At 39.7% G+C, this 19,078-nt stretch overlaps 1 protein-coding gene across 5 annotated transcripts in view; it reads right to left on the reverse strand.

Annotated features, from left to right (window-relative positions):
• TRAF3 (TNF receptor associated factor 3) overlaps positions 1–19,078 on the reverse strand; it is a 74,653-nt gene that overhangs the window by 17,998 nt on the left and 37,577 nt on the right. For all 5 annotated transcript variants that reach the window (XM_072428541.1, XM_072428544.1, XM_072428543.1 and 2 more), the window contains exons 2-8: positions 17,459–17,717; positions 16,718–16,769; positions 8,446–8,550; positions 3,099–3,266; positions 2,630–2,710; positions 784–858; positions 117–209 (exon numbers count right to left, since the gene is read on the reverse strand). In XM_072428541.1, coding sequence (XP_072284642.1) covers positions 117–209; positions 784–858; positions 2,630–2,710; positions 3,099–3,266; positions 8,446–8,550; positions 16,718–16,769; positions 17,459–17,700 — 816 coding nt within the window. In that variant the 5' untranslated portion in view covers positions 17,701–17,717. The remainder of the gene's footprint in view (positions 1–116; positions 210–783; positions 859–2,629; positions 2,711–3,098; positions 3,267–8,445; positions 8,551–16,717; positions 16,770–17,458; positions 17,718–19,078) is intronic.

Genomic DNA, 19,078 nt, shown 5'->3' on the forward strand with positions numbered 1-19,078 from the left:
AGCCTATCCAATCACTAGAGACTGGTGACATCACTGAGAATGCAGCCTATCCAATCACTAGAGACCAATTATACCAATGAGATCTCAGAATCTATCCATTCACTAGTGGTGTTTACCTTAGTTTCCAGAAAACTACTCCATTCTTTCATTAAGTTGACATGTTGAACAGCTGAACTGGCTTCATGTGCTTTGATCTGCTGGTTAGTTCCCTAGGAACAGAAAAACAAAGAAATAAGCAAAGTCCAATATATATATATATATATATATATATATACTGAGCAAAATGCAAAGTAATAAAGTGACAGTAATAAAGTGAAGCATAACACCAAGCTTGATAAAGAAGCTTGGTATGTTCAGAACTGTAGTTGTTACTTTGATATCTTGTATTCTGCATATTGAGAAAACTTTGAAGTATGTTTAACTTTGTGTCTGAAATTCTGAATTGCTGCAAAATCGTCCCTCTCACCTACTAAGGTGGGACTGCTGCATCCAGAGACTCAAGATACCTTAATATAATATATTAAATAATTAAGTATAATATATATATATATATATATATATATATACATACACACACACAAAGTATATAAAGTGGAGCCCTTTAAGGGCAGCCAGACAAAACTAAAATCTTTAGACTGGAAACAGTGGTTTGCTGCAGTACAAAGTTACCTAAATCTGCAATTACCAAATGCAGAAAAACAACAAGATGTGCATGAAAAACTTCCCTATAGAAAACTATTTTTTTAAAGAATGATTGGCCTAGTTTTCTGAAAATATACTGACCTTGAAACTGCAGCCGTAACGTTTAAAACTGCATGTACTTGGGGCATTCACACATTCCGATAAGTGAGCAGTCAGCTGCAATAAAAGAGAAAAAGGTAAAGAACGCTTTAACATAACATATCTTACTTTGTTTAGAAGGATTATTAACTATAAACGAGAAAAGATGATGCTATAAAAAAGACATAGACAGTTCATTAAGTCAAATTTATATGCGTACTCAATGCGTAATGTGAACAAATGCAGACAAATGCTTTCTAGTGGCCACTGCATAAAACTGTATTACCAAGATTCTGTATTTTATTTATCAGTGATATGCAATTCAAGCTTCAATCCCTTAACAATGATATTTTAATTTCTTGTGGAGTTTGCAGTCCCAAATCGCCACCTTTTTCTAAAATATTGTGGAGACTTAAGCAAAAAGAACATTCCACATTCCGGTCTCATTTTCTTGTGGCAAAAAGCATAGACAATGCTCCTATGTCCTTTTCGGTACATCGCTATCCAGTTGCAGGTGCAGGCCCTTTACTGACTCCATCAGCTACCCCAAATTACATAAAAGAAAAGCCGCACATCTTAGAGATACAACACTGCGTTTTGCTTCCTAGTAAAGTTTAATCATAGAGTCACAGCAGAATTAAACTACACTAGGGGGCGAAATGCGTTAGTGCTGTCCGCCGGGGAGCGGTGTCTCTCATTTAGTAATGCACCACTGTCATCCTCAGCCAATCACAGAACACTTTAAACTCAATGATATGCAACAGAGAAAAGGGGTGTAAAATAAGAGGGAATGACAGCGCTGCATCATTAAAAAAGACTTACAGCTCTCATATCCAAATCAAACTTGTACAGTGTAAAGGTGTGTGTATGTTTCTAGTAAAGCACAGTGATCAGAACATTGGTTTATACAAGTTGGAAAGTAACTTAATTGCAAGATGATTTCTAACATTGTAAACTGAATTTTAAAAGACAACAAGAAGAGTGGGATTTCCATTATTATGATTATTATTATTAATAAACAGGATTTATGAAGCGCTAACATATTATGTAGCGCTGTACAATAAATAGGGGCTTCAACTGACAGACAGATACAGACAGTGACACAGGAGGAGGAGAGAACCTTGCCCCGAAAAGCTTACAATCTGGGAGGTGGGGGAAGTAACACACAATAGGAGGAGAATAAGGAATGGTGGGAAGTAGTGAGGGGTTTAGAAGACAGAAGATGACAGATAGGAGAGGTTGAAGCGTTGGGTTTTAAGGGCTCTTTTAAAAGAGCAGAAGGTAGGAGCAAGCCGATTAGGATGAGGAAGAGAGTTGGGGCAGTAGTCTTGGAGCCGTGCGTGTGATGAGGTTATGAGTGAGGAAGTCATAAGTAGGTCATTGGACGAGCGGAGAGAGCGGCTAGGGGGGTATTTTTCTACCAGGTCAGAAAGGTAGGTAGGACAACTGTGGATGTAGATGTGTGCAGAAAACTTTCCATGATTCCATGATCCATAAAACTTTAATTACGACTTAGCAAAAGTTGCAAGAAACCTTGCTGATAGAATTTCAGCACAAAGGATTCTCTAGATTGACTCTAGATATTGCAAGTGACGTAAAAGATACAAAGAATCCTAGCAGCAGAAGGAAGGTGGAGCTGGGTACACAAGTACAGAACCCTCGCTGATATTTTTGGAGTGATACAACTCATGGACAGTTTCAGAAATCAAAACAGGTTCCCTTAAAACATCCTAATCCCATTTAGACAGAGGTAGCAGTTTTTTTGTAGGAAGAAAAAGGTTTTTAAATTGCAAGCTTTTATGGAGAGGGGCAGAATGACCGACACATACTGTTCATTTCAAGGACTTACCTCACTTCTTAATAAACTTTTTACGCTACATTTATGAGGGCAGGAAACAACAACAGACGGACAATCCATATCTTCGTGGTTCTATAACAGAAAAGCACAAAGTTTACCAACTGTTAGGTAATCGCTAGACGGCTAACAAACAATGCACATGGCTAGAACAAAAGTACACGTAATGCTTTTTTAAGAACTGAAATTTTAGTAAGAGGTGGCCAGGGACAATCAAGCTGGGAAGGAAAGGGCTAGCTCAGTCTATATGACTATGAGATGCTCATAGTGTGCAGGGAATGAGAATAAGTCGTTTCAGACCAGGAGAGGAGCCGGAAAAACTGTGCAGGACTTATCGGAAGACTGGAGTGCAGGTTTAAGCCAGTGGAGCACAATATACATTTTTTTTTGACTTAGGACAAGTATGTGTTAAACTTAGTTTAACACATTTGTTTAGGAACAGAAATTTAAATAATTGCCATACCTGCATTTCTACTAGCGGGACCTGGTTTTTGCAGTACTGACACGGCATCTCGCGGTACTTGCATGTCTTCTCTATGTGGTCACTTAGGTCTTTACGTATAACCTTCTCCTTGCATTCTGCTCGGGGACACGGAAGCTCTTCAAACTGGCAGTCACTTTTTAAGTGAATCTATCAAAAAAAAAGAAAAAGGGAGAGACATTTTTTTTTATTACTATTTTGTGTCACACAGCATTCAATGCAGGAAGCCAACCGTTAATTTATCTTCTAGCAGCTAAGTCATGTACCACTGCAGAAGCAAATTAAATACTGAAAATATCCCACAGGTTGTACAAATAAACAACGGAAAAAATAAGGATACGATTCTTCAAATATTTTCCTAAGCTGGAGGGCTACTAAAGAACACAATAGACTGGCAATCCAAGCTGCAGATTTGGAATGAGACCACATACGGCACTCCAAGACAACTAATGAAGTCTGCAATGGTGTTGGGGAACATCTAAATTTTCACCAGAGGCCGTCGTGACCAGTTGTATTCTATATACTATGCACTTGTTTGATAAAAGATTACCATGGTTCAACCCGCCTATTTCCAAATCTTTTACATATAAAGTGTAAGGCTTGCGTTGGGCTAATGGCTGGTTGCAATGAGTTTACTCATTCCTCGCGCTCCAGAACCGTGTTTGCAGTTGAGGTGCTAGGTCATCTGCAGCCACCCATAAGAAATTAATGGGGGTGGTAGTGAATAGTTTAGTACCACCCGCAGTAAAATCTGCATCCCCTGGATCATTAAGAACAAGTGCAGCAGATGAAGTGGTCGAGCACTGGGTAAGGTGCTAACCCCAGTGGGTCACCATGGAACGCCTGTTCCTACCACTCATACAAATCCCTACATATGTGAGTATACAACAGTGATGGATGAACAAGAGGATCTGTTAGCATTAGGTCAATAGCTGACCCCTCTCCAGCTGCCTTTCCTGATTACAGGCACCCCCGTAACTGCAAAGAAGATTCATTGAGATATTTTATTTTTATCCCTCAGATGACAAATATTACTTCGACTGAACTACAAAATATTTTCACACAATCAATTCCTTTTGATGATTTCCCTACAGATACAACACCGCTGGCATTTCTCATGATCTCCGATAAAGGATTCCAGAGACCGGCTTCTGTTAAACCTCCACACAACCTACACACTACAAGCAATGATCCTCTTCTGAGTCCTCCAAAAGAAATCGATACTGTATCTTATTCTTTTCCTTGATACACAAATAATAAATCAAACTTCTGTACCTATATGAAGTCAGAACATGTGTATATAAGACACCTGATTGGTTCTCAATGCTGCCCTTCCCCTCCTCAGTGACTAAAAACTGCTGTATAGGGGATTATAGAACGTTGAAATCAAGTTAATATTTCTATCCAAATTAAAATACCTTTCGTTTTCCTAATAAATACAGGTTTGCATTAATTTGGGTTTTTATACATCTGCCCAGAGTCGCGTTTTTACTTGTTCACAAATTAGGACCCCCGAGATGACTGTGATTTTACAGCAAAACCGAAACAAGAAATGATGACAGAGCGTCTGTGGGAAATCACTGAGCATGAACTAGGAAGAGCTGCCTTCTCTATAAAATCATCACTTCTGACTGCAAACATCAACAATAAAGATTTCCTGTAAGTGAAAGCACGGCATTACTAGGAAAGCTACCAGGATCTTTGAAAAGTCATTTTTAGGGGCACCAATCATTTGCAAATCTGAGACCCCTTTTTTACTCTTATGAATGGATGTTTAATACTTGTTAATAAATGATTATAGGGGCAGCAAGCTGACAATTTATAAAGAGTGTTGCTACATATTTCTGAAATGGACCGAGCATCAGATATACTTTTGTGTGAAGTGGATCCATGCTTTCATAATACTACCCCTAACAATGTCAGCTTCTCTTTTAACCGGGGGTATCTATACCCAGTGGAACCAAATGCTGGGGTATGGGACGCGATCTCTGGGTACTGGTATTTATTTTATTTAAAGTATTAATTTATACTTGGGTAGTACGTGAATGGATCGCGATAGAATCCTGAAGAAAATTTGATGCCTATGATTTTATTTCAAATTCTTTTCCTAGCTATTCATACCTAAAGTACAGTAAATACAGTTGTTGACATATTTGGAAGTCATACTGGCAACTAATTTAAGGAATGGTGATGTTTATTTCAATAGTCAAGTAAAGGGGGTATGGGACCATATTGGACAATACATTGGGGGTCTGGAGTCATCAGAAGGTTAAGAACCCCTGTTCTAGGGCAACCTTTCTTGATTTTCTTAATGTGGGGAAACCCTTGCAATAACTTTTAGGGTTATAATTACTATATCACATTTCATTAGTACATTAGCAAGGTGGTCAATTAGAATAATCCCTCTTATTTTGTAGATCATTGGGAAGAATGCCACCCTTACAGATAACCAAAAAGACCATTCCTGTCACTTAAACCGACCTGAGAGGTCCAAATCTCTCATTGCTCAGAAGAACCCCTAGCAACTTCTGGGGAAACCCTGATTGAGAAACAGCACTCTTGGAAGGATGGAATTATTTTTGCTCAGGCATTGCCCTAGGTCACTGCTTTCTGTACCAAGATACTGGATAAAAAAGATAATGCAATTATGTAAATCCAGGGTCCTGTGTTATCCTGGAGTGTGTTTACCAAACTTTGACACAGATCAGTTCTCTGCTGCAGCATCGTAAATACAGTTGTTGACATATTTGGAAGTCATACTGGCAACTAATTTAAGGAATGGTGATGTTTATTTCAATAGTCAAGTAAAGGGGGTATGGGACCATATTGGACAATACATTGGGGGTCTGGAGTCATCAGAAGGTTAAGAACCCCTGTTCTAGGGCAACCTTTCTTGATTTTCTTAATGTGGGGAAACCCTTGCAATAACTTTTAGGGTTATAATTACTATATCACATTTCATTAGTACATTAGCAAGGTGGTCAATTAGAATAATCGCTCTTATTTTGTAGATCATTGGGAAGAATGCCACCCTTACAGATAACCAAAAAGACCATTCCTGTCACTTAAACCGACCTGAGAGGTCCAAATCTCTCATTGCTCAGAAGAACCCCTAGCAACTTCTGGGGAAACCCTGATTGAGAAACAGCACTCTTGGAAGGATGGAATTATTTTTGCTCAGGCATTGCCCTAGGTCACTGCTTTCTGTACCAAGATACTGGATAAAAAAGATAATGCAATTATGTAAATCCAGGGTCCTGTGTTATCCTGGAGTGTGTTTACCAAACTTTGACACAGATCAGTTCTCTGCTGCAGCATCATACAGTTGCCACTTGCTGCAAAGGTACAATGTTGCCGTCCCATCAGTGAAGGAGAAAGACTAAGGATTTGCTTCCTCTTGCTTGCAGAAGACTGACATTATCTCAGCCTGGGTAAAATCACTTTAAGATATTTTAATGATAAAAAGTAGAGTTTTTGGAAAAAGTATACTGTTGCTCTATATTGAAACATGTCTAGACTTTTCTTTTTAGACCTGTAAAGTTGCCAATTTAGTAAATACCAAACAAGTTTGCTGACCAAATAAAATTGTGGACCACAAACTGATATCAGTTTACCTGGAGTCTGGTAGGCCATCAGAACCAGTTTGCTTGAGGTAGCTACTCCTACTTGCCTAAAGAATGACATTTTGCATTTGATGTTCAGTGGTGGTGTTCATACGGTTGATGATCATCCAACTGCATTGTGCATCAATCATGCAGATATTTTACCTGGCCCAGATACCTGTGCAAAGAGCTGGGTTGTCTGATGACACAGGAATGATAAGAGTACCATTCTACCATCACCAAGCCCAGCATTGGTTACTGGGGCTGTTATATGTTGCAGTACCCAGCTAACCCCATAAACCAAACTTTTTGAAACCAAACTGGTTGGAATGAGTTGCTACTTAATTACCTGCCTTGGAACATGAGCACAGGTGTGTAAGACATTGACAGATCAAGCTGCACTGTCCTCAAGTCACCTGTATGTGAAGCCGTCTCTATGCTATAGCAAAGGAAATTAGGTTAATGCAATTTGTGGCTCCTCATTAGGGGCTGTCGGAGAGATCTGATTCTGTGTCACAATTGTAAATCTAGAAGCAGCTATTCCTAGTATTGGATCTGATTCCCCGGAGGCTGGTTAAGTTTCGACACGGTTTAGGATATCGCTATCTCTCTTGCTGTCATGGACTCCCCTTCAAAGCCTTACACTGACCAACTCTGTAAATTTTCAAAACAACCAAAAGCTGAAAAACAAGATCCTTCATTAAAAGTAAAATTGGTAAATTACCTTCCACCGGACATCAAGCAATGTAAGATGCCAAATGGTATCCTCAATTCAAGGTTCAATAATTTAAAAGATTTTCTTATAGGAAGTTTTCAATTTCCTTCCAGCCCCAAGAGGTCCAAAGTCCAGGAACTCTACTATATATGCATCCATTTACCTGGAAGTTTGGAGCCAGGCCTCGCTACTGGCCAGTCAATGAAGTGACCAGAACCAGGAAGCAGGGGGGAGCAGCCTAAAAAATCAAATATTCTAGAGCTTGCATTAGGCGACATGGGAATCTAAGGGTCACGTAGGTTCTGGGATTTTAAACAATCTATGAAAGCAAGGTAAATACACATAGGCTAGTGAAACATCCCTTTGGCTAGTGCAGAGACACTTTGATTTGTAAAAAAGGTGAAGCTGCCATCATTTCTTGATCATTAGGGCCACATGGGGATCCGAAGGTTATGCAGGTTCTGGGGGTTTCCAGCACTCTTTGTAAGGAAGCTAAAAACACATAAGTAATAAATCATCCGTCTGACTCAGGTATTCCATGATTTGTAAAAAGTCAGAAAGTGCCATCAAAACAATGTTTATCCTGTGTTTGTGTTCCGCACATTTGACTGAATTTGTTGTTTTTTTTCTGGCACGTTTCCTCTATTCCTGTCCACAACAACTTCTTTTAAAAGCCTAGCCCTTCCAAGAAATTGTTTCTTAGGTTTGCACTGTCATTGCCAAATGCAATTTACACCTTTCCTATATCCCAAACAGAACTCATTTTGCCAGTGCCAATATGAAGATATTTTGTGACTATTAGTCTCAGTGTTTAAGGGGGCCATCTGGTGCATCGGTGCCCCTCCAAAACCAAATTACTGTTGTGCCCCCTATTGTCTGCGAGCGTAGTCTGGGGGAATAGTGATGCAAGCTAAAAATTCCAATGAGTCCTCTTTTACGAGCTACATTCAGCATCGCTTTCTGCAGCACCGCACATTCAGCAACCAAAAAAAAAAAAAAAATCATCTCTTACCAGTAGATTTCCTAGTGTGATCTGTTCCTTGCAGCCCCGTGTATCATTCCTGCAGAACATCTGAAGGGCCAACACTTCCCGCCGACAACAGTTATCCTTAAAAACCTGCAATTCAAAAGAATAATACATTTTAAAATCCGAGAACAAAAATCCTTATCCTGTGATATGCTATGGTCTGTGCCCGTCCAGAACCAATTCACACAATGGAAATAGAGGAATAATTTCGGAAGCATGTCCCCACATTGAGATTGTTTATGAGTACTTTGTAAAAGGGAAGTAAATCATTTTTTAGGGTCAGGGATGTTTTTTCCTCTGCAGAGCAAATTAGGTCCACAGAGCCTTAAAGTTAAACTGCAGGCAAACCATTAAACACACACCTGAAATACAAAAGCAAACCAGTCCTGAGATTCATACAGGACAGCTAGGCTGGTGACCTGACTACAACAGTTGTACAAAACATCTTGGTCACGTCCAGTGATTGGACTAACCAGCACATTGCAAAACTTTCTTCTCCAATCAGCCTTTTCTATATTATGTGCATGCAACACACCTGATTGGCCCTTACTTCTACCGTACAGGTAACTGCAGGTGATACAAAGTCAAATTCAATAAGAGCCATTATTTGTATTACCATACCTAGAATGATTTGTTATTTTAAAATGAACGCACTACAAATTATTCATTGGCATAGTGTTATTCTATATATGCCCATGACCTAAACTTTGACATGTTAACACCTAGCTCAAGGTCCAAGAATTGAAGTTGTGTCTCCAAAACTATCTGACTCTGGTTGTCAAACTATGCAGTGAAATAAAATCCTCCTTTATAAAATATTTCCCTTTAAAACAGCTTTTTATTAAATTTATATACAATATTGTAATTTTTATTGAACACGTTTCTCTGCGTTTGACCTTGCCATGTGTGAGGCATTGGTTTGGAGGATTGTGGGTGGTGTATATGTGTCACCTAGGTTTCTTGCCTACATATGGTGAAGGACACCAATATCCTAATTCTTTTGTGGGTACTGGAGTCTTGTAGCATTTAAGGAAAAAGAAATCCTATATCCCTAGCTCCACATTTTACCTGGTGGCCAGAGCTCCTTACTAAGGCCGGGAATTTGCAGGTTTCTGCAGCTGGCTCAATCTCAATCACAACTGCTTCTATTCAAGTGAATTGGAGCGATTGGGAAGCATTTTAGGGACTTGTGCAAAGTTTTTGCACACAGTGAAGAAGAATTAGAATTCCTATCATATTTTCAATGCCCTCCATGACACTAACAAGATTTTCCAGAGAATGAGGTCACAGGACAAAGGCAAGGACAATAAAATATTTGCCAAACATTTTAAACCCTTCCTCACAAAAACCCTCCATTACCTGCTGTAGAATAAATACAGAGCAGCTTTTAACCCTTCAGGGACAAAAAAGGTTTTAATTTTCCATCGAAACGATCAGGAAACCTTGAGGCCTCAAAGTACCTTGTGATTGCAGCACAAATCAATGCACCAAATTGGACGGGTTAGCAAAGTCTGCTCTAATGTTAATTTAAAGCGCAATGCTGAGACACTTTGAAAGATTTGTAACTGCTTGGTTGTGTCTATGGATGTTTTTTTTATTTTTTACGAGGTTTAGTTAGAATGGGACTTGTGGGTCTAACAATAAACTGATTCCTTACCATTGAATCAGGCTGCTTTAATCTCTTTAGAAAAATACACTGATCACCAAAAACCTTAAAATCACCTGCCTGATGTTTTGTAGGTCCCCAATGTGCCACCAAAACAGCTCTGACCTATAAAAGAATGGAGTCCACAAGATCTGATCTTCTGTGGTATGGATAGCAGTAGATTCTTAAATTCACACTGCCTTCTCCTCACCATTTGAATGAAGCACACAAACTCGACCATCCACATAATGTAAAAGAAAAGTGATCATAAAACCCGGGGCCATTGTTCCATTGCTCCATGGTCCAGTTCTGACTTGCCCATTGAAGGAGATGAACAGGGGGTCAGCATGGGTCTTTTATGCACCGTGAATTTTCACACCTTTTGAGATAGAACCAGATGGGCTCACTACTTTCTCCTGCACGTCCATCAACCTTGGGCACCTATAATACCACTGGTTGTCTTTCCTTGGACTACTAACTACATTATACTGGAAACACCCCATTAAAAACTACTATTTTGGAGATACTCCCCCCTAGTCATCTAGCCACCATATTTTGTCCCTTGTCATAGTTTCCAACTCATAATCTTCAAGAACCAACAGTTCTCTTGCAGATATTATATCCTTTCCATTGACAGGTGGCATTGTATGGAGAAAATCTATGGTATTCACTTCACCTGTCAGTGGTTTTAATGATTCGGCTGATCAGTGTATTTTACCTTTCCGTCCCCTCACATCCCAGTACTTCCAGGTACAGAGGAACATGGTGCATTGCTGTGTAGTACTTGAATAAATCAAAGTTCACACCGGGCATTCTTTTCACTCCTGGAAGCTAAATGGAGTGGCAAGGTAATCTACATTAAAGCAAACTGGTTGCTTTCTTTTGCATGGTCAAAAGCCAAGAAAAACTTTAAAAGAATAACCAAGAAAACCTAAACTAATTAAATTATAAGTTGTTACTGCTGATCTCCCTTTTCAATAAAGCCAGGCTAGAAATGCCGACCCCCTGGTTTAAATCCATCAGTGACCCCCCCCAATAGGGATCCAGCTAAGGTGACTTTACTTGCTCTGTTTTTTGGCACTAAAAACACTGAAGGTTGTGGGTTCACTCTGATAACTTGGCAGAAGGTATTTTCTGAAGAAGGTTACTATTGGATGTCAAGCAATTTCCCACATTGCAAGTTTACCCAATCCATTTGATGGAATAGGTTGCCTACCATATTGCACCTTTGAAGTTATTCTCCGTTTGTATGCACATCTAATGAAATACTTTACATACACACCACTTCAACAAAACTTTTACATTTCTCAGAACTATGGATAAATCATGCTAATTATCTGTCAACTTGTACAGGTTGACATTCAAAAATCCGGCAACCTCTGGACCTGAGGAGTGCCGGATTTTTGAAAATTTCGAATTTTTCACGTTTATATATGCTGTATATATTTAACAGAAAATGACTACCTGTAAAGTCCTTTAAATGGATGCTGAATTCATAATGGGGCTATACAGCAGCAAATAAATGAGAAGGAATGAGCTGGAAAGCACGTGCAAGGAAGACCCAACAGCTGGAGGAAAGCACCATCAAAACATAAAATGGCGCTTCCAGAAAACAGTGTAAATTTGATATTGCGCTCCGAAATCCATGCCGGAAATCAGAAGGAACCGGATGTCAACCTGTACTACGATTTCTAAAATTAAATAACTTCAAGCTTAAACAGGGCTGTGCTGTGTGGGAGACATATATAGATTTCAAAACTGGATGAACAGAAATGCTTTATGAAAGTTATTTACTTATATAGACATACATACATACATACATGTCATCTTTATATTGGGCAATTTGCCTGGAATGTGAATTTAACCATTGGGGCACCACATGTATAAAGTTTTAGGTAGTTATAAATCATTTTATAATGTAGCAGAACAGCTTGATATATCGAGTCTTGAACAAGAAAGTACTTGTTACCCAGAGATACAAACTGGATTTGGCCCTTCCAAACCTGCGCTGGGAAAATGAAAGGGAAACCTGACTGGTTGCTCACACAGCCTAGACGGTTCTAAATAAGTCCCAAACTTCTGCATTTTAAATATCTGGCTCCAGTCTCTTCTGAGGTAAAGGCGCCTACAGACAAGCACAACCCCATCCAAGGAGCTAGGATCAGATTTCGACAGAAATATCCTGTAAACACGCATCCTGTTTCATGCTTGGGACTTTCCAAGTCTTGTCAACCCTGCTCATTTCAAAGAAACAATGCTGAAGATGTGACCTCGGTATCAGGAGGTTGCCGACACTCCCCAAATGTTCACGTGCTTTCTCGATGATCAGATTCCCGCCATATTGAACTGTACCTCACCCAACTTTCATTCCGGCATCAAAGTAATGAATTCCAAGAAATCTTTTTATCCGTCCTTCCATTGTTTTATCTGCAATTTGACAATTCACCAACATTCCACTAATCAAATTCAAAATCTTATCATCAATACCAACAAGATGGCATGTAGAGAGACAAGTAGGCCAAAAGAATTAGGATGGTATAACCTGAATCCCCCAACCTTCCTGACCTCAACTTTTCCAGCTTTACTCCAGCTCTAGGCTTTTCGACTTTTTATATCTCAGTCTTCATTTATCCCAATCTACAACAGTGTATCTTTTTCCAGATAGCTAGGCCAGGCACCTTGGGGAACCCAGGCCACTATGAAGCACCTGGGCACCTCAAGTCCTTTCCATTTCTGTCCCCTAACAAAGGTATCTATGAACTCCAGAACCTGATCATGGTCCTACCAAAGATGACATGTCCCCAACTAATGGATCCAGCACAGGCCTTAGTACAAGCCTTAACCTATTCCCAGATTGAAGAGTGGGTCTTTACCAATCCCCTTTAAGCCTCTTGAAGACCCTGAAGATCACACCCAAATCCCAGACCCAAAGGAGCGTCTTTTTCAATACCTTGACCACACAAACCTATTGAAGACCTGAAGCAGAGAACTGGCATTATGTTTCTGGTTCCCAATCAACAACCTCTCTGTGGCTCTAGATGTTAAAACCTAAATCTCAAAGCCCCTGGACACCACTGCTAATTTCTTGCATCATTAAGCACCAGTATTAATCTTTCACAGTCCATGCATGCCAGAACCAAACTTTCCTGGTCCCTAGGTCCAACCAGGACCATCATCTCATCCTAGGAACTGAAGCCAGGTCAGCAACCTTCATGGGATTACAAACTTTGCCAATTCTTGGAAGCCACCCTATACTACTCAGAATATTAGTCCAAAGCTTCCTGCTTTTGTTTTTTCTCACATCAATCGTCTTGCTTTTATTTCCTCCCATTTTCTTTAATCTTCTTAGTTCTACTCATCTTTTAATATGTGCACCTGTTATTTCCATGTTTGCTCCATGCTACTGTTTTCAGCATCTCTCAGTTCCACTTCCATCTCCATTCACAAAGCCTCTTTCGTCTTCTAGTGCAAGCCGAGATTTGTTTGTAGTGCTCACTATCTGCTCTACACCTAGATGTTGATATTAATGATGTCTACAGTGAGGGAAGAGTTAACGCTTGTTCTGTAATTATACTTCTCTGCTTAGACACTGAATGAGCAGTATTTTCCATCCAAAGCCTCCCACATTGGGGCCAGCCACCACTAAATTCTACTAGAGAGAGGAAGAAATGACAAGCAGTACACCATTCAGAGATACACAAATTACAACTCAACTGGAAACTGAGAACGGTTCATAGAGGAGGTGATCCTCTGGTACAAATGACTGCCCATACATTCCATCATGAAACATTCCTCTCCTACCCAATTTTTGTGACACATCATACCATTGCTATGTAAATACAAATGATGGCATTGTTACAGGCTTAAACATCACTACTTACTACATGTGAGCTCTATTTCACATGTGTAACATTTCAAACCCTAGAAGATAAACACCCTATGAGTTATGCCACAGGTGTACTAGGGTTTATTAGGAACCCCTCCTGGATATTTAACTTATCTAGGATGCCATCCCCTTGATTAAATGACATATGAAAAGGAGAGAGAAGAAACTTTTTTTGGGGCCTAATATTTGTATTGTTGCTTCACATCACAAATATCTAACAAATTTGCATTGTATGGGAACCTGAAAACTAGACAAAACTATACAATCCTTATCTAATATAGGATGTCATATTTATCATAGGGTTGTATATAATGTTAAATGAATCATTGTACATAATGCAAAAGTTATCTATTAAATTATTTAGTGTGACTACGTTGTCTGCAAACACCTGAGGAAACAAACAGCCAAAGGGCAGCACGGTGGCTCAGAGGTAGCGCTTGCCTTTGCAGCGCTAGGTCCCAAGTTCGAATCTAGGCCAGGACAATATCTGCATGGAGTTTGTAGGTTCTCCCTGTGTCTGCGTGGGTTTCCTCCGGGTACTGCGGTTTCCACCCACATCCCAAAAACATGCAGTTAGGTTAATTGGCTTCCCCTTAAAATTGACCTTAGACTACAATAATGACATATGACTATGGTATGGAACATTAGATTGTGAGCTCCTTTGAGGGACAGTTAGTGACATGACTATTGACTTTGTACAGCGCTGCGTAATATGATGGGGCTATATAAATACTGTATAATAATATTAATATTAAAACGCGTTGGGTTAAGACATCTTGATCTGGATAAAATAGAGAAGTTTTTGTCTAGTTTGCAAATCCACAATCCGTGCTACGTTGAATGGCTTTTGCACTAAATTTCTATTTGTTTGATATTTGTGATGTGAAGTAACAATACAAATATTTATTAAGCCAAAAAAAATGTTTCTTTCTCTCTCCTTTTCACATATATACACCGCAAGATAGACAACAATAGACACATGGCTAATGTCATATCATCATGGCAGACATAGTACCTAACTTGCAGCCTGGGGGCCACATGTGGCCCTTTGTTTACTGGCCCAAAAAGAAGTATTGGGAATATCGGTTTTTTAAAAGTGTTCTAATAGCAGTGATCTCCAGCAGTCTCATGTAACATGTCTCCAGTCTCTCTCTCCATTACATGTCCTCAACCTCCAAGCACACCTCTAGCATATCTGCAGTCTCCAGCCCAATCTGCGGCATGCCTTCCTTTTCCAACCATTTTGTAGCATTACACAAATGTATTAGGGAAACTGTAAATAGCTAGATTTAATAAATTGCTATGGTTGTCCATTTGATTATAAGACAGATAAGTCAATTCATTCTTTTATAAACAGCTCGCCAACAGAAATCACAAGTTAGACAAGTCAATTAGAGACAGGCCATTAAGGATGAGTTGATTAGCACGACAACCAAACAACCACGCATTGAACTGTCTCCATAATTGCTGTTCAAATCACACAATATATACAACAGCAATGATCCAGCTGCACTTCCAGGTCAAGCAGCGATCTAGAGGAAACGTTTATGCCGCTCTCTTCCTTACAGGGTCACATATAATATATTGGAGACGTAAACCCACACAGTGTTTTGCCAATTAAACTCACAGCTGAAAAGCTTCCTGAAAACATAAAGCAAAGCAACATTTGGCCAAACACAACAATACCATCAAAGTAACGCTTCGGTGATAGCATTGGATCTATAGCAAACTACTTGAAATACCTCAGCTAGTCAGAGATTTGGTCAATTAAGAAACGATTAGACCTAGCAAATCAAATTCACTCATAATCCATTTTTTCTTGAGCTCATACGATCTTTTGTAAGTGAAGGAATCAAGTCTGTGATGGATTTATTACCACTACATATAAATAAGGCTAGTCAGGTTAAGGGAAGCCATTTATGGGACCAATACTTCCTGTAATGGACAAGCAAGGAGGAAAAAAAATTCATGAGATACCAAATATTTAATCGCAGGGGAATCTTTTAAATTGAAGCTGAGGGATCAGAATACACACACAGTCGCATTATTCAGAGGCAGGCAATCTACCTAAGCAAAGCAAGACCAGCTTACCAGAGCGTCTGGCAATTGCCAAACGGTCACCTTTTCTACATTCTCATAGCACACCGTGTTCCCCTTCGTGGTGATGACTCGCAGAACGGACAGGATATTTATTAAGGGAAATTTTGTAACAATGTTTCATTCATCTGAACATTAAACATATTGCACAAGACTCATCCTGTTACTTCAGAGAAAAGTGGCAGCGATGTCTTGCCAGGAAGAAAAATACGGAATTGGTTTATATTGGGGGTATGATGAGAGATTCCATGCAAAGTGAAACTGAACAGGCGGCTGTGGGAACACAAATAGAAGGAAGAAATCTCTGCATTGCTCAAGGCAACCAATTAGATTCCAGGTTATATATGGCTGCAGGCTGGGAGATAGAAGGAAGTATGTGATTTGTGCCTAAAGCCAGAAACAGACATAAATGTGCATGGATATCTCTGTGTTGTATGGACAAAAACCTTCATTCACCAATCACAGCTGCCTGTCCTGGCCTTATGTAATCCCAAAACATTTGCAGGGCTCTGATAAATCTAATGTTTGCAGGAAGAATTTGTTTAGTTTGGCTTTTGTAATGCAGGCTCAGGTATATTATACATCTATACGTTAAACAAAACCAAACTAGTAAATAATGAGCTTCTTACCTTGTCTTTGTCTATAATTTCTTCACATGCCGTGCATTGCCGTCTTGAAGAGCTGCAGAACAGATGATGTAAAAATGCTATCACAATATATATGGGAATCACTGCTTCAAAAACATTGTGAGATTAATTAGTGTACCCTTAGGGGTTCATTTATAAAAAAAAAAAAGTGGGGAAAAAACTTTTACAAACCTGATTGCTATTTTTTATAAAGCAATATTGAAAAAGGTGTGCAAAGGATTTGTTCTGAAAGTGGATAATAACAGCAGTATAAAATGCCATTAACCTAAATAGAGTAACTGGTATTTTGAGCAAATAACAGCACTTTTCCTGGTGAACAGGTAGCTATGACGTTAGCAGCATTAGAACCCTTGGTATTGGACTACAAAACACCCGCACTTCCTTCTCATCACTTTTAAATCACAGTCAGATAAAAGATCGCTGGGAAGGCTTATAAAATTGTTTGAGAAATTCAGTTCTTGGGTGCAAAAGACAGAGAGGACCTGCACCCTTCGCTGATAAAGTGGTTTAATGTTCATGAGGTATGGGGGGGTTCTTTTGCTTTCTGTACTAAAGAACCTTATCCCAGCACACCAAGCATATGACACCTCTGCTGCAGCCTCTCACCCTGCGATTTGCTCCAATGTTGCCGACTGATCATTGGGGAAGAGAAGACTGAGGAAATACTCCCTCCAGCCTGCAAAATATTACTGCACCAAGTCTCCTATTTCAGGCAGAGCTCACCTTAGCAGCGAATTCATACACGTCTCGCAGAATCGGTGGCCGCATTCCGTCTGCCGGGGGTTGCAGAGGACAAGCCGGCACTTTTCACACTTGTATTTCTCTTCCACATGCTTCAGAAACTTCTCTTTGTAACCCCCTTGCTCGGGTACATAGATGGTAGTGGCGAGGCTGCGGTCTGGGTTGGCTCGCTGCTGTAGTGTTTGTGAAGATATGGGTGGCTCAGTTCTTCTGTTCTCATCCATGATATTACAGCTAAATTCTGGAAATGAAATGACATCATCAGCACAGAATATGGGACAATGCAGCATATATCATCCTTTCCTAAAACGCCAACAGAAAACCAGTTTGCATCCTATCGCTCATTAGAAATACCCAATTTTACCTATTTAAGTGTATGTAAAGCAAAATTTATTTTTTTGGCTTTGAGTAGAATGGGGAAGAGTTAAACCCATCCCTTTAATTTGTGCAGCCTGTTGGGTAGATTTCCCTTCACTTCCTGTCCTGGAGAAGCAATAAGAAGTAGGAGAAATCTCAACAAGGTGCAAGGAATTCCTATTGGCACGAGCAAAGGTGTCCCTGTTTACAGACTTACACTCACCTATTGTTTATTGAGACCAGTGAAAAGTTTTGGACTTCCTAGCATTGTGAGTCTCAGTGTTCTCCCCAGCTCCTTTTAGCCGGGTGCACCACCCGGCACTTTTCAGTAATCACCTGGCTGTTTTTGGGTATTTACTGAAACGTTGGGTCACAATACCACCACCTACCTACAGCTTCTTCCCGCCCAGCTTTAAAAAAAAATATTCTGGGGAGAACAAGCTGTGCACGTAAAATCTGACACCGTATGGCGACAGATCCCAACACATGTGCGGAAAAGTACAGAGGGTAGGAAATCTGAAGGAGAGCTTTGGCTATGGATACACTTATAGCTATACAGCACTGTGTGTTGCTTCCAAAAGAAACTTGTCTTGAAATGACAAAAATAGGACAATTAGAGCACAGATATTGTCACCCAGAAAAAGTCACATTTCCAAATATCACAAAATAATATACAAATGCCATGAACATGTTAAAGCCCACATGAGATTTTAGTATTCTGTTCTTCAACATTCCATCCTGGCTGCCTACACATCGCTCCATTCGCTGCCTTCCTACACCATGTCTTGTTCACGATTCAATTGAGAAGTATTATTTCCAGGGAAACCTCATTCTCATTACGCAGCTTCTCATGAGGCAAAGAAACAAAAAAGTTTTCATGAATGAAAGGCGACATCAATCGGTTTCTGCAGAAGCCTACACCTCGTTCTCGGAACTTGCCCCGCTAAAACTTTTCTGTAAACATTCTGAAAATGTCAGTGAGAAAGAACTGCACCTTCCCGCCCTTTCTAGGCTTCGTACCGCCGCTCGTGTTTACAATTTCCACTAACCAGGTCAAATATTAAAACAGAGTTGTAATGTTAGAGTCATGTTAGACACCACAGACTACGTAATTGACAAAACCTTCACAACACGCCCATTTCTTTTTTTCTTTTTACAAACTTTTACAAAACTTTTTCCAGAATAACTGAGACAGCAAAAAGAAAAAGGTTTAAAGCACTCTGACTCAGACATACAGTACAAAGA

Source organism: Pyxicephalus adspersus, chromosome 12 (assembly GCF_032062135.1).
Source record: "Pyxicephalus adspersus chromosome 12, UCB_Pads_2.0, whole genome shotgun sequence".
Classification (NCBI taxonomy): Eukaryota; Metazoa; Chordata; class Amphibia; order Anura; family Pyxicephalidae; genus Pyxicephalus; species Pyxicephalus adspersus.